The sequence below is a fragment of the Theropithecus gelada genome, chromosome X, assembly GCF_003255815.1.
Source record: "Theropithecus gelada isolate Dixy chromosome X, Tgel_1.0, whole genome shotgun sequence".
Lineage (NCBI taxonomy): Eukaryota > Metazoa > Chordata > Mammalia > Primates > Cercopithecidae > Theropithecus > Theropithecus gelada.
Window position 1 is genome coordinate 15,294,963 of NC_037689.1, and position 22,465 is coordinate 15,317,427.

Here is a 22,465-nt window from a genome sequence, read left to right on the forward strand (position 1 = left end):
TACTATTTGTTTTACTGGTGACAGTCTACTTTTCTGGCTTTCCTCCTACCTCTTTGACTTCTTCTTTACAGTCTTACTCAGTGTAGGGGAGATCCAGGGCTCCTCCTAGTCTACCATTTCTTCTTTAGCTAGAGTCTGATTCTGGGTGATCTCAGTCAAATAGCTTTAAATACACTCCATAGGTTGACAACCTCCAAATGTATAGCTCCAGCTCTGAAACTGGCCCTGAAATCCAGACCTGTATATCAACCCGTCTTCTTCACATTTCAACTTGGATGTCTTACAAGAATGTCAAACTGAACCTGTTTCAAATGGAGTTAATGCATATAGCTCCACCCCTCACCAAACCTGTGCTTCCCTCACTCCACCATGGGGCAGGAATCACCCTTGATTTCTCTCCTTTTTTTAACTACCACGTCCAATGCAGAGGAAATCTTGTATGCTCTCCCAAATATATCTGAAATCTGTTCACTTCACTCTGTCTCCACTACTTCAACCTTGGTACAGGCTACCACCTTCTCTTGTCTAGGAGATTTCAGTGACTTCTCTCCTGCCACACTTTGCTCCTTTCCACCTCCTTATCTGCACATGATCCATCTTGACATATGAGCCAAAGTGAGCTTCCTGATTGAAGAGACAGACAAAGAGCAAACTCTTCTCTCTTTCCCTCTAGACTCCTGAATCTCAACGTGATTTCTAGAGTTCCACCAGCCGTCTGGTGCCCATGAATTGACCTGCCAGAGGAAAACAGAAGCCAACAGTGCTGAGTATGATGGAAGTGGAAGGAGCTTGGGTTTTTGATGATATCATGGAGCCACTATACCAGCCCTAGAAACTGCCCACCTCCAGATTGAGCACCATAAATGTCCTTATGTTTTAAGCTATTGATACTCAAGGTTTTGTCATTTGTCTTTAATGTGTCCTTGTGGACATACTCCTACACCACAACCGTAGAAACTTTGTCTGTCTTATTCAATGCCAGAGCCCCTGGGATGAGAACAGCTCGGGCAGTTAGGAGGCACTCAAAGAAATTTCTTTTTCTGTATTTCAAAGTTTATTTCAAATTATTTACTATGGCTTTGTGATAATGACATTTAAATAGTCATGCTTTCTGAAAAACAGTTTTTTCATAAAAGAATATTTGTTGAATGAATGCATGGATGAAAGAAAGCACCTGTTTTCAGCCCTGCTGGGCTACTTATCTTTGCTCCTCTGCTTTAGTCTCCTTGCACATATATAACCTCTCCTTTGTCTGGCTTGCCATTTTATCCTCTCCTTTTTAACCCCACTTGGCACCAGATCCCCGACCTTCACTCTGCTCATCACACCCTCCTGGCTTACGGTAGCCTAAATTTAAGCCCAGACAAAATGTATGGCTGCAAGTCACTTCGAAAACTCACCTTTGTCTTCTAGTTCCCACTCTGTGCCTTCAAAGCCCAGATCCGGTGGCGTTCTCCTGGATGCACCACTTCCTCTTATTGTACCTTTTGCTTTTCTTGTGGCACTTATCATGCTCTACCTTGCAGAGTCTTCACAAGTGAACATTTCTCTCTTCCCTATAATATCATAAACATTTTTAAGAACTGGATCCATGTCCTACTTTTATGTGTCTCCCCAACAAATAGCAGAGCATTACTACATAGGTGTTGCTCAGGGAGTTTCTGTTGAACAGGGGCAGCAGAGCGTAGTAGGTAAGCCATGGTCTTTGGAGACAAGAAAGCCAGAGTTCATACCTGCCATTTGCCTGCTGTTTCAACCACAGGCAAGCCACCTAATTTCTCAGAGCCTCAGTTTTTCCATTTGTAAAATAGAGACAATAATGGTATCTACTTTATAGAGTTGTTGTGTATTTCTTTGAAAGAGATAATACATACAGAATATTTGGCACAGAGGCTGACAGAGAGCAAACACCCATTAAGTAGCTGCTATTACTATTAACAGGTATTTTTGAATGAATGAATACTATCATATTCATGGGACAACAGAAATTAGCAATCTCACTTGATCATTATAAACTGTGCCTCGTCGATTATGCTGGTATATTGGGATTACACAAATGCACATACACCATGGATCTTGTTATATACCCACAAAGGAACTTCCTACTTTTGAAATACTAGAGCAGAGACTAGAGCAGACTGACAATGAATCTGAAGCCATTTATTTGTTTGGGAAAGTAACTAGGAGGAAGTGGACACCATGTTTCCATCTGTATGTTAATGATGTTAGTTTGCCTAAATTTGGAAAATGTAGTATTCAGGTTAGGATTCCTGGTTGCCAACCTCAAAAACTGTCTCTAGCTAATTAAAGGAGAAAGGAATGTATTGGCAGGATCTTGGTGGGGGTGGGGATGGGGTGCAATTCACAGAATCACCAGGAAAGCTAGAGACCCAGGCTTATGAAATGGTGGCAAACACAGATGCAACCAAAGAGACCAAACTACTGAGGATGCAGTCACAGGCCCTGTATCCCCAGATTACTAACTGTCACATTGCTGGACTCGGTAGCTCCCCACACCAGCTGCTGCAACCTCTGGGATCTCGATTCCTGTGGAACCACAAAATCGGCATGCCTTGGTCATTCCTCCCAGATGGCTCATCTGGTGAACCAGGCTTGGTTACACCTGGCTCCTCCAGCTGTCCTAAGGAGGGGAGGGGAAACACCTGCTTCTTCAGATTCTGCAACTAGAACTCGGGTCCTATCTCCCACCTGCTTTGGGATGACCCATCCCCCCAGGGGTGTTTGAATGCTGGGTGACTTCTGTAAATATCCACTAGGGCTACCAAGAAAGAGAAATCCAACCTGAAACAGGACCAGAAATAAAAGGCTGAGAAGTGATCCCTTGAAAGATTTCTCAGCCAGCTGATAGACGTCTCCTTCTGCAAACTCTTCTCTCCCTTAATGTGTAGGAAATAACAGCAGGGGTCCTTTCATCCCTTTGGCAAAGTTAAAGGGAGCCCTCTTTCTCAGCAACATTAATGATGGCCAGTAAAGAAACTACACGTGGCACAGTGACCTTTCTAAAAAGCACAGTGATGAGATGAAAACAGTTGCTGTTGCCAGCTATCTATTGACAGGCTTAGAAATGGGTTCTCCCGAGCCCATTGTGGGGAGGCAAAGCCTTCCTCTTGAATGGGGCAGCAGATGGTATTCTTTGCCACTCCTGACAAAATAACGGCTGGAAGAAGCAGTGGGACTCCATCTGGGAGAGATCTTGTCTTCTGTGGCCAAGCAGTCAATGTGTTTGCAATCTTTACACTTTCTGTGGTGCTCTTTCAGAAGGGCAGATTGTAGAGCACTGGAAAATTCTGCCCAGGAACTGGGCAGAATTCATGCAACCCTGACAACCTGAAGGCAAAAGGTGGCAGGGTGGAGTGGCAAGCATATGTTGAGAAAGCCACAGATTATTTCTTGGGAGAAATGAAAAGGTGGATGGATGTCAAGCTCTGATATTTGAAAATGTTGGTGGCCAAAGAGTTTATTCCCCCTCCCAATGTGACCCACAAAATTAGGCCAGAAAATGTATTCCTGACTGTTTCCATGGCTCTTACTCAGCTACAAGTCATTTCCCCTTTCAGATTATTTCCAGTTTTAAGGCCCAATTTCCATTTGCTTTTCGATCTTCTGCTTTTAAGACATTTAGCCAATATCATCATCAGCCAAGTGCCAGGTTTTCTTTCAAGAATTGAATTTGTCATTTATCCATGATATTCACAGGTGGATTCTGTTTGTGACTGGCTGATCCAAGGTAGACAGGGTATTTTTTTTTTTCCAGGTGGAGTATAAGAAAAGGGATTTCTGGCAATAAAACTGAAAGTTTTAAGACACCTCTTGTAAATATCAGTGACCAGAGTAATGGTCCCATGGAAAAGTAATAAGGTGAATGTAAATTTATTAATGAATAACAAATGGTTTGATACAGAGTTGAAGAAGACAGTTTCAGCATCAACAATTATATGAAGCTCCCAAGAAAAATTTCTTTTTGAGTTTTATAAGGTATTATTTTTTCCATGAAATATATATTTTTTAATTCTCAGTTTAATTCTTCATCAGTAGTATTAATAAAACAAACTATTCTGGGTCCAAGTTTACCTGACATAAAATAATTATTAAATGTTCTTTGTATTTTCTTCCAAAATTCCTGATGGTTTTCTGTCTTAATTTTAAGCTTTTAAAGGGCAAGAATTATGAAATATTTGCCTTTGTAGTCCCACAGCTCATAACACAGCACGATTCAGCTGCAGGTACTTAACCCACACACATAGTTACCTTTGTCACTTTTCTACTAGTTGTTGTGTAATAGGTTAGCCTTATCTATTAGTCTCTCCTTCATATAGCTCAAGGAGTCACGGAACACACGTTCTCATTGTTTCTAAATCAGACCTAAAGTTTTATTCTAAATGATGCAGATGAAGGCGCTTATTAAAGTGCCATTGTGAATTTAATCATGTATATGCTGCTAAAAATCATTTAATGGATGAACAATCCGGAAAAAAAGAACTCTCACCACCCACACACATCGTGATAAAATAGGGCAGCGTTTTGCACTTGCTTCAACAGCATCGCCTGAGAAAAAAATTTCTGGTTCCCATCTTTCCCCTCTCTTACTTAGAATTTCAACTTCATCACAGTCAGCTGCCGAATCGTTCAACAGAATGCCACTCTGCCTTTGTATTTCCAAAACTATGCGTCTCTATTGCGGACGGCACATCTTTATGGCAGCCACATGCTTGCAAAAGAATTAAATTCAGAATATTCATTTGGCCTCTTATTAGTTCCATAATACCATTAAAAAGGAAAGAAAGAAAGAAACTTCCTAGCCCTTGTTCTGCTACGCTGTTCCCATCGTAAGATGCTCCGTGGAAGGGAGCCGAGCGGTGGGCAGCGAGCGGCTGAGTCCCCGATAACGAGCGCCTCACATTTCCGTGGCATTCCCATTTGCTAGTGCGCTGCTGCGGCCGCACGCCTGATTGATATATGACTGCAATGGCACTTTTCCATTTGACATTCTCTCTCTCTCTCTCTCCCTCTCTCTCTCTCTCTCTCCCTCTCTCTCTCTCCCTGTGTCGCTTAAACAACAGTCCTAACTTTTGTGTGTTGCAAATATAAAAGGCAAGCCATGTGACAGAGGGACAGAAGAACAAAAGCATTTGGAAGTAACAGGACCTCTTTCTAGCTCTCAGAAAAGTCTGAGAAGAAAGGAGCCCTGCGTTCCCCTAAGGTAAGCAGGAAAACAAGCGCTGCCGGCTTGCCTAGGAAATCGCTTCTTTCCAAACCGAGCATTTCATCCTCCTCTCAGACAAAGAGACAACCTTTAAATACCACTTAAATTTGCATTACTTTAATTTGCATTAATCTGTAGCATGCTAGCATTGTGTTTCTTAAATGAACGGGTCTTTGAAGTCTGTGACAGAGCAGGGAGCCTCCTAGAAAAGCTTGAAAATATCTTTTGGTTTGACTTAAACAGATTTTGCTTTTCAAACTCTCTGCGTAGTTAGATATAACTTTGTGATGGTTCTTATAGTTGACCCCGTGAAAGGGGGCTGCGAAGTAGCAACTCGCCAACATGGATTCATGGAGCCCAGTATCTTCCCCAGCACCCTCATCCCACTTACAATGGGGGCACTATTAACGCAGGCAAGACTGCGAGTTTAAAAGCGCACTGTTTACTTTTATTACTACTTATGTATGCTGCTGATCTCCTGCCAGGGCTCTGCCGGAGTGCTCAGAATGACTTCAAACAATAGGCAACATTTATTTCTAGCTTTCTGTGTCACGCTTTGCAGGAATCCTGCTCCCCTGTATTCTTCTTTCAGCGTGCAGGTCTTCGCTTCCATAGATGCATTCGGGAGCACCGGGAGGAGATGAGGATGGATTTACTGTATGATTTTGATTGGGCAAAAAGTCCGAGGAAATGCATGCTGTTTGCCTTGGACTTATTGCAGGGGGTTATTTTTAGTCATCAGCTCGTCCCTGCAGCATGATGTTCAAGGAGTGACGGGGAAAGGATGCTCCCACCAGTACAGGGACCAGGACCTGTAGGAATGACTCTTACCTGAGGAATATTCTGAGGTTTCTTTCAAACTTTGGAATACAAGTTCTCTCTTTAAATGAACAATTGAGCTGTAGGAGGCCTGGGCATAACTCTTTCTTGGGGGACGGGAAGTTTGATTGTGTACAGAATGTTAATGACTCAGAACGCCCAGTAACTGAGGCTCATTGTAATAGACAAACCCAGATAAGCCTCCATGAGAGGCAGACTCCCGTCTTTACTGAGATTCAGGTGCGGGAAAGGAAGCTATTTGCAAGATGGGAGTCCCTTGTACAGTTCTTTGTAACTCATTAATAACAGATATGGCTGCTGTGAAACATGTCTCTTTTCATTTCTAATATTAGTGTATTTTAATTACAAGGAGCTGGCATTGGCAAATTACCCCAACACATAAGATTAAATACCAGGTGCATTTGAAAACATAGAGATGCCTGAAATGCAGGGTTGCTGTGGATGTCAACCAAATACAGCGGGGACTGCACAATGCTTCTCAATGAGCATTTAAACCAGATTCAAATATCTGCTCATTTTCTTCTCATCAGTCTTGCTAATTCAAAGAAACTTTACGGTCCTGTTTGCCAGTTTTCATTGCAAATCGGGACATAATTTATGCAAAACTTTTCTGATTTTCTCTGATAACTAGCCTAATAAGCATCGCTGAATGAAAATCTGATATTTGAATGGGTTAATTTACAACTTTGGGGTATTCATTATTCAAGAAAGCCATAAAAGACTATGGATTCCATTGCTATAAAATTTTATTGTAATTAAAAAAAAAAAAACTGCTGTCAGCAAAGCATTTAGCTGAATCAAAACAATTTTCTTAAACTATTATTCAGATCATTACATGAGAGTATTTGAACACAAAATGCAATGTTTTGCATCATTTATTTAAAAATACATTTGGTTCAGGTAACGGGAGAACTGGCTGAGGCCTTCTTACCACTGTGTACCAAGCAGCTGACACCCACAGATGGAAGTGTGCCTGTGGAGTTTTCAATCTTAATTCGAGTTTCAATGACACTGTCAAGGGAAAAATAAATCATTTTTCAATACATTTAACAATTTCCAAGTCATTTATTTTCCTGGGCCCTTGAAAAATGTGGTGAGTTTCTTGGAATTATAGCCACCAATGGTGGCCAGCAATCTTTACTCTATTTTAAGAACTCACAATTCAAGTACTATTATTCTCTGGTTAATTATTTATTTCATCAATTTTAAAATAAATATTTATTAAGCATTTTCTAGATACCCAGTGCTATGCTAGTCCTGATGGATGCAAAGGTGAATGAGACATTGTCCCATACTCTAATTCTCAGTCCATATGCCATCTCTAGTTAGATTTTGGAACTGAAATGGGCATTGCCAATGGGTAAAGTGGCCAATAACTTCCTTGTTCTAAAGAATTCTTTAAAACAGCTACTGGTTTCCAGATTTACTTGAAATGATTCTTGCTCATCAGTGGGCTTTCTTTCCATTTATGATTAAGGGGTTCCCCTTTGGCCTTTTTCACCAGATCCTGGGTACATGTCATTTGCACAGCTAACACAGCCCAGATCTTTCCAGCCTGGGTAGAAGAATCCCGGAAAAAGACAGTAGTTTATCCTTTCTCTGCTCTCCGGAGCACTCTTTGGAAAGGACCATATGCTGTCTCTACTGGGGATGGGTGTGAGTCACCTACTCAGTAGCTAACATCAGGGCCACTTGATGAATCATTGAATTCGAAACATGCATATGGAGGAAGATGCAGTCACTATCCCTCACCACTTACTTGTCCCACCCCCAATATCAAAACCAATGACCTCTGGGCCTGGCCTAAATTCAAGAGGTCCCTGGGAAGAAACTGTTGGAAACTCTTCCCCAAACCTAGGTCTCCATCATAGCCACACAGTGTTGCTTTCAAATAACCCAGTATGGTGTTTTATCACTCGGTTAGGTTACTGGGGAAAAAACCCTGAAAACAGCATCACCAGGGTCCTTGACTTGGTCCTTATCAGCAGATAATCCCCCGTGGTTGGATTAAAATGCCTCTGACTCCCTGGGGTGCCTGACTCACCCTAGCCAGCCCTCAGCTTCTTGGCCAGCGGCCTTCAAGCCCATCCTCACCTCTTCCCATGACAGTCAGAGACTGCTTCTTTGCCCAGGCTCTCTTCAGCGGCCAGTGGGAGCAGAGGGGATGGGAAGCCAGGTGGACAGACTGTGAAGTGCTAAGGCAGAGCAGGGAAGCAGGGCTGTGAGAGAGGGTGGGTGAGCTCCAGGGCCTGGGTTGCTATGGCCTGTCCTGACTGTGATCAGCTGTCATTTCCTCTTCGTGTATGACACTGTGGAACATATTAAAATTTCTCTGGGATGGTATGTTTGGAATTCCTCTGATGCCCCACCTCACCAACTTACCCGGACAATAAAAGCAAGGTTGTAAGCCTTTGAACAGCTGGCTGGCTATATATTTCCCTTCTTTCTTTCGCATAATCTAATTCAGAAAAGAATCCAGCTAGACTGGCAGTGCCATGTCTGGGTACTTGTTTCCTGCAAGTCCTTCCTCCGCCACCTCCTCCCGCCAGTCCTGGAATCTTCCTGGGTGGCATGTGGCTTTTCTTTTCTTTTGCTCACCACCGCTCCCAGCCCGCCCCCTTTTCCCTTCGCCTGAGCTCCTTCCATTGTCAGCTGGCTCTTTGCTCTGCCTGTTTTCCAGACAGCTTGGGTCCTGTTCCATCCGGGGAGAACAGCCCATGAGATCTCCCCATCTCCATAGTATTCCCAGGATGTCATTCTTGGCACCAGCTCTGCCGGGCTGATAGGATTGGGGGGCTTTTTGTAGTCCCGAGCCTGAATCCACTCACAGAGAGGAGCAGCCACATGGCTTAGCTGCCCTTTGGGCTGCCGAGTGCAGGACTGGAGTGACCGGGTTGGCAGGGACCAGCATACCATCACAGTGACCCGAACATCTCCGGCAAAGGCCTTGGAGTGGGAGCGCTATGGGAATGCCTGGATGCACTTCGGCCTACATTAAGAGAAATGTGGTTATTCTCTGATTCGGGGGAGAGACAAGTGGTTTGAAACAAAGCTCTCTGGATCCTTGGCCCCTGCCCTGCCCCCTTTCCCCGTCTGTCCTTCCCACATCCCTCCCTCCCCAAACAGAAAGGAAGAGAGACAGGACTTCTAATTTGGCCAGCACAGACCCGAATGTCTTTATGAAACCCGTTTAGTGAAAGAAAGAGGGGAGAAATATATTCTGGGTTGATCCGAACTAAAAAATGCATGGGGCTTTGGAGATGGGGCGGAGGGGGGGCGGGGAGATTTTTTCTTTCTTTCTTTCTGTCTCTTAACAGCAGAACAACAGTTTCGTTGATGAGTTGCAAATGGAAGGAAGTGGACCTCTCAATTAGAGATTCCCATTTAAGAGCCTCAATGTAAACCTCCCTGTGACATCCTTAAAAGATGCTGCTAATGTCCCTGGGACCAAAAGGTATTAAAGAGCAAGCTACCAGGCAGCTTCCTATTCCTTTTCTTTTTCTGGGGGCTTTGGTCGTCTTTTCCAAATTAGCTAAAGTTCATTAAAAGACCCAAAAGGAAAAATTTAAAGCAGCTGAATTAAAATGAGTCTTTCCCTGTTAGCCTGACAAGAAGTAAAAAAGAGGAAGAAAGAAAGGGAAAGAAAGAGAAGAAAGAACCAATTCCCCTCCGCTACCACTTCTTGGGTTTTAATATGAATTATTCCATACAAGTCCCTAGGCTAGAGATCTATTTAAAGACGCCTGGCAGCATGAAGGGAGAGGGTAAAAATACAACCACTCTTTTGTCCATCAAAGGTTTTCTTTGGGAGGACATTAAGAGCATTCCTGTTTTCTTGTCTGCCCCTGCCAGTGGCAATGTTCCAACTGGTAGTACCCACTCCTCGCCCATCAGGTCAGCAATCATGAACTTCTGTGTTTAATTTCAGGAGAAAACAAAGGGTGGGAAATCCTTCCAAAACCCCTATGCGTGTGCAGCAGGGCAGGGTAGGCTGGAACTGCAATCAGTACTCACTTGGCTGTGCAGGTTGCATGCTGCAAATTCACACACCCACACAGTTGAGTTTTTGAGGAAGATTGTGCCGATGGCATGATTTCTGATGCCAGCTTCCCTTGCATCTGCAAAGCTTTTTTCTTGTGTCTCCAGCAGTCATTTGCTTGTCACCATTCATGTGTACTGTCCCCTTCATTGGAGGTTCTCAGAGCCTGATGGTCAAGGATATGTCACTAGAGTCATACCCCCAGACCCATTTTCAACAGTAAGAACGTGAAACCTTGGATGGAGTTTGCAATCTGAAACAACTACTTTCTTGTTAGGAAGAGTGCTGACTCAGAAAATTCAAAGAATGGGTAACTTCAGCTGGCGACCTATCCCCAGTGCTCATAATCAGGAATTCATCCAGTTGGGGTCCATTTCACCCTCATGGCAAAATCTGGACATAAACATTGACTAGTAGCTTTAAACTGGGTATAAGATTTGCAATAGATAACATTTTGATCTTTTCTCTTTTTTTTTTTCCACAAAAGCTATGAATTTTTCAGACAATTTGCTCTCTTCCAAGGCCTGGCTCGATCCCAACTTTTTCTTTTAAGCCATGATCCAACCAATTGCAATATCCTTTAAAAATGAAAGGGCAACAGGTTAAGACGTTCAAGCAAGTCGATGAGCTGTCAGAAAATGTTCAAGGGTGGCCTTTCTACAGTGCCACAAACCAACAACAGCCCTAAACGTGGAGTCCTCTTCCATCCTTTCATCAGTAGGGAATAAAAATAGGGAGACGGCAGGTCATGGGAGAAGTAACAAAAGAGAAGTAAGAAGGATTATTTTTGATGTTCAAAATCTGCTGCTGCCCTTTCAATATTTTCAAATATCACAATTTCAGAAAGGGAAGGATCCCTTTATTTCACCTACTCTCCCTCCCAGGAAGGCATTTGAAGTTGCTGTCTTTACCTGAAAAGGAGGTCAACTCCTCAAGGGAAAAAACATCCCCTATCTTCAACTCGAAGTAAAATGGAGGTACACATATTCGTACCTAATTATGCGGGTACACGTATAATTTGTATCCACAAACTATGATGGATGTAAAGAATCAAAGAAATCCAATCCTTAATCAAAGTCCAATTTTTCTTTAAAACTTGAGAGGATATTTTAGGACTCGTTACATTTCTGTGATTTCACTCCCCCCCCCCACCAAATTATGAAAAATTACTCCTTTTCAGAATTTAAATTTTTCTTTTGAGGTTTGGAATCCGAAGGCAGCAGAACAGTATTGTTACAGGAAAGCTGGCAATCAAAAAACATAGCTGCAGCCTGCATGGTTTAAGCAAAGCAAGACAATCAGAAAACCAACACCCCGACAAGTCCAGGGTTATCAGCAATATAGGGACATGTATTTTTATGCGATTTTTATGATAACCTTGCCCCTTTGACATATGTCTCAGTCTAGGAGCATTCCGGATTGCAGTGGGATTGAATTCAGTATTCAAATCCCACCATTGGGCAGAAAAGGCAAATTGAATGGGGAATGGAAACACTGAGTTGCTCCTATTGTTTATGCCCCATTCCTAACTAAGGGCTCTACAGCTGTTAGGTGAGATCACTACCCACCATTCCAAAATGTTGTTGCGGGTGAGGAGGTTCAAACGCAGCTTTGGAAACATTTTGCTGCACTCTTTGAAGAAAAGCCAACATGCTCATTTGGCTCTAGGGTAAAAGGGAGCCTGTACCCTGAGCTAACATTGGTCACCTCTCTTCTCCTGAGGCCATGCCACAGCCAGCAGTACAGCAGAAGAACAAGTGTTTAGTTATTTCAGTACAAGTGTCCCCAGAACACCTGGCACCTTTTCTTTTCCACAGGGAGAATGTACATTCATGCATTTTGGCAAGACTGAGTCCTCTGAGTTGGGTGTCTCAGAACTCTCCTATTTTCTTTCCAAAGGGTCTTATGTAAGGTGAGTAGTGCAGTGTGTGTCATTCCTCATATAAAATCCGCTTCCTGGGAGGGAGTGGGTGAAATGAAGGGATTCTTCCCTGACTGAAATTGTGCTCTTTGAAAAAATTGAAAGGGCAGTGGCAGATTTTGAACTTCAGAATGAATCCTTCCTCCTCCTCCTCCTCTTCTTTTGTTACTTCTCCCATGACCTGCTCTCTGCCTACTGTAATTCCCCATTGAGAAAGGATAGAAGGGGACTCTGTGTTTAGGGCTGCTGTTGATTTGTGGCACTATAGAAAGGCCACCCCTAAGCATTTTCTGACAGCTCATGCCCATCTCAGTCACAGCTTTTAGTCGGGTAGCTGGATTTACGGAAATAATCAAATCCCTGGAGGAAAAGACTTCAACAGAAAAGTACCTCCTGACACTTGGGTAACCTGACCTGGTCATTTCCAGTTTATGCAAGGTTTGTATTCTAAAAGTCAATTAGTTATGTCAACTATTAAAAATTCAGAATGAGTCTTTCCATTCTTCAGAATGAGTCTTTTCTGAGTATCTGTGGGCCACAAAAGCCCAGAGATACTCAACACAGAATCCAAGTGCCATACCCAGTGGTCAACCCTTTTAGACTTAAGTCCCAGCCCAGGGCTTCTGGAATGTACCTCCCCTAGCAGAGAAGCTGTGTAGTAGATACTTTACCAAGCACAGGGCCTTGCTCTTGACCCCAAGACTACTGATTCTACTTGCAGACAAGACAACTTTTCTAATCAATCTTTCTCTTCTATCCTGAACCAGAGTATCACAGATCGTCTCATTAGAGTATGAGGATCTGTGGCTCAAGCTCAATTAAGAAATAAGGGTCTTTCAAAAGAAAGGTGCAAGAGGGTGGAACTCAGTCTATATTGTCATTATCAAATGCAAGAAGTCTAATTCTAGCATGATCTACTATTATTAGCCTTTCTTCTCTCCCCATTTATGCTTTGGTGGATACTAGACAGAAACGCCACAAATTTTAAGACACTTTTAAGAGAAATAGTAACTGGTTAAATATCCTCACTAACTACTTCAAATTATTATTATTATTATTATTATTATTATTACTGTTAACTTTTGTTTTTTGAGATAGGGTCTCACTCTGATGCCCAGGCTGGAGTGCAGTGATGTGATCACAGCTCACTGCAGGCTCAACCACCCATGCTTAGGTGATCCTCCCACCTCAACCTCCCAAGTAGCTGGGATGACAAGCATGTACCACCATGCCTGGCTAATATTTTTTTATTATTTTTGTAGAGATGAAGTCTCCCTATGTTACCCAGGATGATCTCAAACTCCTGGGCTTAAGTGATCCTCCCAACACTGCCTTTTAAAGTGCTGGGATTACAGGCATGAGCCGCTGCACCCAGCGCACTTCCTATGATTAACAGGGTATTATTAATTTATAAACTACTTAGTACATTGCAAGCACTCAGTCAAATGGTTATTAATGGCTGTTTATATTTCAGGCCACCAATATAGCCTCATCAAGGGGCAAATACTTATAGTTTGGGCTTCAGTGTTGGTTCAGGCACCACCTTAGAACTTTTCTGCAATCATTAACTCCTCGAGTAAGAAGGGAACTCTTTTTGTAGGATTGCTTTGGGGAATATGTAGCCCCAAGGCAGGGGCTATACTCTGAGAAACTTGGGTAGAGTTAGAGACTGCTAGAAATGGATAGACACATAAAAGCATTTAGACCAATCTGTTCATTTTGCAAGTGAGGAAACTGAGTCCTAGAAAAGGCAAGTGAATTGCTCAAGATCACACAGCCGATGATGGGAGGGTAGGACTCAGGGCTTGCGGATCTTCAGATCAGCCATCCTTATACCAGATCAGGCAACAGCGGAATGCTCTGTAGATTTCAGAATGCAGCGAAATGTTATCCCATATTTCTTTCAAATCAGTATCGGGACACGGAACACTAACAACATAGGCGAGCAATGGGTCTAGGGAGGAAAAGATGAAAGCTGTAGGTAAGTGGGAGTTTGGATAACAATGAGATGTTTTTCTGGAGTTCCTGATAATGCCTGAAAAAAAAAATCAGGATTTTAAGCTTCAGTTAGGCTCAAGGTCGAGTCCTCCCACTCCAGTCCCTCCTCAGACAGTAAAACTATTCAAGTCAAGGACATACATACAGGTGGGGGCACTTGACAGTTGGCTCATCTCCCCACCCTCCAAATTATTCATATTTCTAGTCCTTCAGTTTAGCACTACTATTTACCCCAGGACTGTAATTCATTGCCTCTTTCCCTGGCCATATTCCTCCATCCCTTTTGTTTCTCCCATCTCTTTTCTTCCTCCATCACCCCCAGTGCTGTGCTTGGCCACACTTGGCTAGTAGTGCAGGTTGGGAGAACACAGAGTCCTATCACAGACTGGAGGACTATTATTTAATCACAAGAATGCTGTCTTCTTTCTCCTAAGGTAGCACTCTGGGGACAGTCATTGCTGTCTTTATTCCCTCACCCCCCACCACCCCTGCACTGTAGAATAGACACATGAAATGTGCCTATCTCTGAGATGAAAGGAGCCAGAACTGCTTCCTCCCCACTGACCTTGTGCCTGCCCATTCTTGGAGATACCTGGAGTTGGCAGGCTGGAGGCCTAGCAGCGTTTGCAGTCATTGCCGCTGCCTCTGGGTCAGCCCAGGCTTGGCTCGTTGGCTGCTACTGATGTGCTGCCAGATAGGAATATTAAAAACCATTCATTGAGCGCACAGGATGCTTTATAAAATCCAACATGCTGTTTACAGTTTATAAATTAACTGCCTTGGGAAGAGGCATTTGACTTATTCTCCAAGGCATCTAGTTGACTAGATCCAACTGGAATCCTTTGAGTTCCTGGGAAGGGGCTACTTAACACTTCACACTGTCTGAATTAGACCTAGGGTTTCTTGCTTTTCTGATCCTAGTACTGTATGAAGTTTTATCTAGGGTTATCTAGCAAGCTTTCTTCCGCTGATAAATCTTTGATGGTTTTGCAATTTCTTTGATAGAGGCTCTATGTTCTACTATCTTCACTTTATTTATGCCTCATACCATAATTTTTTTAAAAATTACAGTACATATCAAGTAATTCTGGCTGATATACTGACTCCATTCCAAGGTCATTATATTTTATTTGCTTCAGTTGTTCTTCTTAGAAACGATGCAATGAATATTGGATGCAAATTAGGTGTTCAGAGAGTTTATCAATGTGTCTAAAAAATCATCCAGGAAAACAACAGGCCAAAACTCTTTGCCTGCAGAGTTAGTGAGCTAGAAGAGGGATCGAGGATAGGAGCTATATTTTTCCCCTGACCCTATCTCTTATCTGCTACAGCAAAAGGAGACACATAGTAGGTGCTCAATAAATACATGTTAAAAAATATTTGTTGAAAGAAGCCACAGAGAGGAATATCAGTATACATTAGTATTGAAAACAGCACAGGGGGAAATATGGATACTGAAGCACCACCCTCCTGTGCCTGGCAAGCAAGGCAAGAATAAGGCCATTCTTGGCACATGCCACTTGTCTTAGCCTGTTGCTGAGATAACTTGTGTGAAACCAGCACTTTACCCTCTGCCAGCCAGAAGGTCAGCCCAAGAGTGAGCTGATCTGTGGGCACAACACCATCTCTCACCCAGGAGGCTGGGCCCACTGTAAGCTCTGCTATATTATTTCGCTGAGGATGACAGGTGGGGAAATCTGGGCACCAGTTGTTCTTTTCCACTGGTATCATTTGGAAGGTAGCTCCAAAGTCGGGCACGCCAGCCTACGTGCCTCTCCTGCCGGCAGAGGCTCCACATTGGAGCTATTAGAATGTGGGCTCTGTACGTCGGCCAAGTCCATGTCTCAGAGACTGTATCCAGAGCATAGAGTGGCCACAGGCTACTGAGTTCAGCAAGAGAGTCATTCTCTTGTTCAATCTATTATTGCCTGGGCCAAGGTTCTAAGTCTTCGTAGGCAGCATTTGATTTTATGACACATGGCTTAAAAAATTAAGGCAAACTGGAATTAATTTAGTTTTGAGAAAACAACGGAAGCTGCTACAAGGCAGAGGTAATCCTAGGCTGCCAGAAAGTGGTGATCTCAGTGGTGTACATTTTCTGAATTCCTGATTTTCCTCTTTGTGAGGTCTTCCTCCCACTCCCATACTTTGCACATTCTCACCTATGCACACCCTGAGCAACACAATGTTGACAACTTGACTGAGCATTGCTCTTTTCTTGAGCTTCAGTTTTATTTCTTCTTCAATACAACAGTGTTGGTTCATTAAATTTGAACACTTAAGGCAAAAAAAAAAAAAAAGAAAAGAAAAAGAAAAAAAAAATCTCAGGTTATGTTTTCAGAATCTTACCTTTATGTTTTGAGGGTTCTGTGAGTTTTGTGGCATATTTATATTGTTGCTTACATTCTTATTTCAGAATTTAAGATAAAAACTGGACGGACAACAACTGTCACATTTTCTGAGTGTGTTGAAATGAAAAATCTATTTCTCAGAATTAATGGTAAAGCAACATTTCCTGTCAATCTTTTATTCTTTAATATTACGTGTGGGTTCAGCTCACCATCTCCAAAGAGAAAGTCAGATGATCAAGTTACATTGTATGTGACATTAGCTATCTCTTTATCTGTGTAAATGTCATAATATCTGCTTGCAAAGTGTTTTATTCATTTTTAGGAAAAAGTTTTAAACTGTGCTTGCAATTCAGGATGGTGCTACTAGGTGGCAGTAATGTAAAAGAACTATGTGGTCGCCCTGGAAGAGTATTTGAATAAGAGACTAGCATGTCTTCCCGTAATTATAAGAAATAACAATATAATATTTTTAAAATACTCAAACTGGCACAAACAGGAAACATCCATTAACTTAGTTACCAGATTTAAGCTGAGCTTTTAAAAGAGAAAGGCTTTTTTTTTTTTTTGGAGACGGAGTCTCCCTCTGTCGCCCAGGCTGGAGTGCAGTGGCGCAATCTCGCCTCACTGCAAGCTCCACCTCCCGGGTTCACGCCATTCTCCTGCCTCAGCCTCCCAAGTAGCTGGGACTACAGGTGCCCGCCACCACGCCCGGCTAATTTTTTGTATTTTTAGTAAAGACGGGATTTCATCGTGTTAGCCAGGATGGTCTTGATCTCTTGACCTCGTGATCCGCCCACCTCGGTCTCCCAAAGTGCTGGGATTACAGGCGTGAGCCACCGTGCCTGGCCGAAAGCCTTGTTTTTCTTAATGAAATTTTAAATAAAGTATACATTCACAAGCTCAAACACCTGAAAATACAAAAGATATATGGTGAAAAGTCTTTCTCTCATGCCTGTCCCTCAACTACCACAAGTAACTAATTTTGTTAGTTTCTTGGGTATCCTTTCAGAGTTTCGCTAGACAAATATGTGTTTTTATCTCTCCGCATTTTAACACAAATCAGTGCATAGACTTTCTGCATCTTTCCATATATAGTTGGTCAGTATATTGTTGTGTAAATATTTTAGAATATAATTAACCAGTCCCCTATTAATGGATATTTTATGCTGTTTCCAATTTTATGCTATTTCAGCCATGTGCTCATGTGATTTCACATGTAGGATAATTCACAGAAGTGGAATTGCTGGGTCTAAACTACATACATTTGCATTTTTAAAAGGTATTGCCAAATTGGCCTTTACAGAGTTTGGACCAATTTATACTGAACTTTCTCCAAAATGGGCTTGTTTTCCCACAGCCTTGCCAGTAGGGTGCATGATCAGACTTTGGAATCCTTGTTAATCCGATTGGTTGAACAATGTATTTCAAAGTACTTTAATTTTCATTCTCTTAAATGAGACTTTTATTCTCTTCTATCTTTAAGGGCCCTTTTTATTTCCTATTTCTGTGAAGAAAGTGGAAATGCCAATAAATACACTCATGCATACATATATGTAGGGTTTTGTTATTGATGTAGCTTGTTTTTGCCATCCTGCTATACATGATTTTCTTTAATTTGCTTTGCTCATTTAACCATACCTCCTGGCCATGGCTCTGAAGAGAAGTTGCTGGCAGTGCAGAAAGAGGGCCAGGACTGGAATGTCTGCTTCTCTCTTCATCCTTTTGCCATTGACTCCTGGGGGAAATATCTGTAGACCGAAGCAGTGAAATCTAATCAATTCTCTTTCTGACACTAATTAAGGCTTCAAAGAGACAGATAACCACTTGGGATAATTTAGTCACACTGAAACTTGGGAAATGGTCAGTAATATTTCATCCGCTGAATGTGGACCCCAAGAAAGTTCTGGCTCTTTGAGTTGATGTCTTGGCAATTTTCAAGGTAACGTGTATAGGAAAACCTAGATTATGCAGATGAAAAGAAAACAAACATGCTCTTCTGCATCTTTTGCAGATTTGAAACTTTGGGCACAGATTTGATTCATTTCAATGAGATACTGCTCTTAGCATGCACATAAAGTGGTGCAAAGTTGTACTGGAATATGGTCTCCTCAACTTTGGGCTCACTGCATACATATGGAGATGACAGTAACTGAATCCATAGTTATCAAGTGGTGGCATTTTAGAACACGAAGGGACAGCAGATGCCATCTCTGTCAACTCCTTCCCTCTACAGATGAGGAAACTTGGGCTAGAGGAGGTTGAATGACTTGTGTAAGGCTTTCCCAGCTAGTTAATGGCAGTGCCAGGACTCAAGTCCAGGAGGGTCCCCTCATTACTGGTCCTTGCCCTTCCTGCAATTTATAGGACTTCCCTGAGGCACATGTCCTGAGGCTTTGCTATTGCCAGGCATTCTCTGCTCTGAAACAGCCCTATCTCACACACCCCTTTCCACTTAGGATCCCTTGCCTCACACTTCCAAGACAGCTGATTGAGGCTAAATGGGTCTGACGCCATTCTATTAGTGCAAAATAAATTGGCTTATGGCAACTTGAACTCCTAATCTTGATTTTATCAACACTTTGCCCTGTTTATTCAGACTGTTCATGAGTAGGAAGTTAAGGAAAATGTTGCCTATGAACAAAATGATCAAACTTTTATCTGAAATACCTTTGAAAGTTTTCCCGAAGCTTTAATTATCATGTTCCTTTTGTTTTGGATGTAATATCAGGCCCTCCCAATTTTCCTAAATGTTTGAAAATATTTTTGATACTTTCTGTCTTCTGTTGTGATTAAAAAAAAAAGAAAGAAAGAAAGAAAGAAAGCACCAGTGTTGGCCATGCCTGGGGAGTTAGTGAGGTAATCTGGAGAGATCTCTGGACCCCAGTCCTTTGTCCAAGAGGTATGGTCAACAGAACAAAGCAAATTGCAGAAAAGCTGGTATAACATGATCCTATTTTAATGGTAAGTCTGTTCCAACAACTGCTTTCTTTTTCGAATTACACCATGTACCCAGGCTACAAAGGCTCTGCAGAAATGTGACTCTGTTGGCAAATACACATGTGATACCTTAACTATGCTGGAGGTCAGTTAGCATAATGTGTATTTCAGATGCAGTTTGTCATCAGTGCTGGGTGGTATGGGGCTTAAAACAAAAACAGGATGAGCCTAGAGCACAGAAGTGGAAAATTAGGTGGGTGGGTGAGTATGGACTTGGAAATGGAAAATGTGCTTCCCTGCGGGACGTGGCTTGTGTTCATTAGTGCTGACCTGCCTCCTCTCTAACCCTGGAAGCTGACGTTGACACCAAAGCTCGATGAGAAACTGAATAGACCCTCCTGCCCCCACCAACCAAGGACAAAAATGAGACCACCCAATTCGGTTACGTTGTTGCCAGAACAACATGTTTAATCTTTAACATGGGTTCGAACTATTCTTGCCCCTAGGAACGTGGACTTCAGCAGTGCGGTGGCTCAAGCCTGTAATCCCAGCACTTTGGGAGGCCGAGACGGGCGGATCACGAGGTCAGGAGATCGAGAGCATCCTGGCTAACACGGTGAAACCCCGTCTCTATTAAAAAAAAAAATACAAAAAACTAGCCGGGCGAGGTGGCGGGCACCTGTAGTCCCAGCTACTCGGGAGGCTGAGGCGGGAGAATGGCGTGAACCCAGGAGGCGGAGCTTGCAGTGAGCTGAGATCCGGCCACTGCACTCCAGCCTGGGCGACAGAGCAAGACTCCGTCTCAAAAAAAAAAAAAAAAAAAAAAAAAAAACAAACATGTGCTTCCATTAAACCATTGTGTCCACCTCCAAATGGTTATAAATATGTAGCGTAAGCTGAGGGAGTTGGGGTGGGATGGATGACAGCCTTTGCTAATGACACTCTAGAAACCAATATTCTCTTCTCAAAATAACACGGGAAAATTCTACTTAATACCTCCTGGGTTCCATTAGTGGTTCTGGGTAAATAATTCTGGGGAAAATAATTTCTGTTTTCATTCCAGCTGTGCAGCAGATACTGTGATGATGGATTGCAAGTGCAAAGAGTAAGACAAAACTCCAGCACATAAAGGACAATGACAACCAGAAAGCTTCAGCCCGATCCTGCCCTTTCCTTGAACGGGACTGGATCCTAGGAGGTGAAGCCATTTCCAATTTTTTGTCCTCTGCCTCCCTCTGCTGTTCTTCTGGAGAAGTATTTCCTTACAACAATGAGAAAACATGTACTAGCTGCATCCTTCTCTATGCTCTCCCTGCTGGTGATAATGGGAGATACAGACAGTAAAACGGACAGCTCGTTCATAATGGACTCGGACCCTCGACGCTGCATGAGGCACCACTATGTGGATTCTATCAGTCACCCATTGTACAAGTGTAGCTCAAAGGTAAGATCAAGGTCTCTGTGAGGAGAGCATTTCCCTCAGAAACAGACGAGGAGCCATATTTCTTTGTCAGGGGATGGAGAACTATGATCATAGCCCAAACTTAAATGATGTGGCTGGCCCACAGGGCTTGTGGGAGAATGAGGCTTTTAGAATTTCCCCCCATGCTTTGCACCGTTGTCAGTAAAACTGCCTAATCAATCATGTGCATACCCATCCAGTGGGACAGGTGTCCTTTGCCCCTGGCTGTGACGTTTATGAGTGATAGTGTGCTTTTCCAAAAAAAAGATGGAGTCTACAAGTTATCATAACTCTCTACCTCCATCATCAATAAAGAGGAAGAGGATGCAAAGAGTGTGATTGAGCAGTGGAACATACTTCTTGGAAGGGTCTTTAAAGAATTTTTTAAATAACTGGCTGGTGAAATAACTGGCTTTGTGGTCTGAGCCTTTCTTCAGGTGCTACATTACTGTTAAAATGATTTCAAAAGATAAGGTGGCAATATGATCATTTATCATTTTTACATTGCTTATCCAAATCGTTCTCGTTTGGTAAAGGATGCATGTTTGTTGCAGAGGCAATCCGTGCCTCAGTGGTCTGCAAAGGAATATCATGCTGAAAAGGCCACCAAGAGTGGCCAGCAACATGGACCACCCAGAAGGGAGGCACATTGTAGGGTGGAACATATGAGATCTCACGATTGTCACTGCCCCTAAACAGGCACATGAATGAAATTCGTCCACACTTGGTAAATAAGAATTTGTTTAGCCCAACCTCAGAGATTTGTACATTTAGTTTTGAGACGAAAATCCTTAAACATGCTCATATGGCAAGTATTTTTTGAAATTACCAGTATAATTAAGAATTTTTTATAATATCAGTCACTAGAATTAAGACCATATAAGCCAATCCCTCCACTCCCCATTCAAAGACATTATGACTCTTATATGCCTTGAAAATTTCCATTAATTTCTCTGATTATAGTTCAGTGATGATGATTCATTTTAGTTTATGAGGATCAGAATTCGGGTTAAATCATTTTAACCATTATATTAATAAGGTCTATGACTGTCGGAAAAAAATAGAGATTTTCCACTTAATAAAAACTTTCTGGCTCTTATTTGTGCTTGTAGAACAAAAAAAATGAAGTAAATAGATTAACGTAAATTTTTGCAGGGCCACAATTCCTTCTTAGGAAAAGGAAACTCAAAGAAATGGAGAAAAAACATGAGAAGTGCAGCAATTACTAGCTTCTCCTTCCCTCCCTCTTTAGAAACAGACCGCACTAATATTTAGTGATTTTATTCCATGGATAATTTCTTTCTCTATTGAGTTGTCCTCCCTAATCATGATTCTTTTTTTAAAAAGGGAATTAAAATTATTTCAAAGAAAGTGTCACTATGAGAGAAAGGAACAAAGAAATAGGAGCATCTATAAAAACTAGAAAACAATCTGGAAAGATTGGATGAAATGATGGAGGAGTACCTTGGCAACAATCACACTAATCTAGCGAAGGTCAAAGAAGAGACATCATGAACTCAAACTGAAGAAATTCACATGTGAATTCTGAGCATGAGTCTTAGAAACAGACTTTAGTGTACTGTTATTCACCTTTGTTTCTTCCAGAATGCCATGGCAAATAACAGCGCAAAATTGTGATAGTAGGAGAAATGTTTGTAATTTCATGGGAACAATCTGTTTTCAAACATCCCAA

At 42.3% G+C, this 22,465-nt stretch overlaps 1 protein-coding gene across 2 annotated transcripts in view; it reads left to right on the forward strand.

Annotated features, from left to right (window-relative positions):
• NDP (NDP, norrin cystine knot growth factor) overlaps positions 1-22,465 on the forward strand; it is a 67,447-nt gene that overhangs the window by 37,003 nt on the left and 7,979 nt on the right. Inside the window, exons 1-2 of one of the 2 annotated variants that reach the window (XM_025372509.1) lie at positions 4,795-5,221; positions 20,374-20,754. In XM_025372509.1, the coding sequence (XP_025228294.1) occupies positions 20,581-20,754 (174 nt within the window). In that variant the 5' untranslated portion in view covers positions 4,795-5,221; positions 20,374-20,580. Of the gene's footprint in view, positions 1-4,794; positions 5,222-20,373; positions 20,755-22,465 lie in introns of those variants that run through there. The other variant, XM_025372508.1, reaches the window with a different exon arrangement.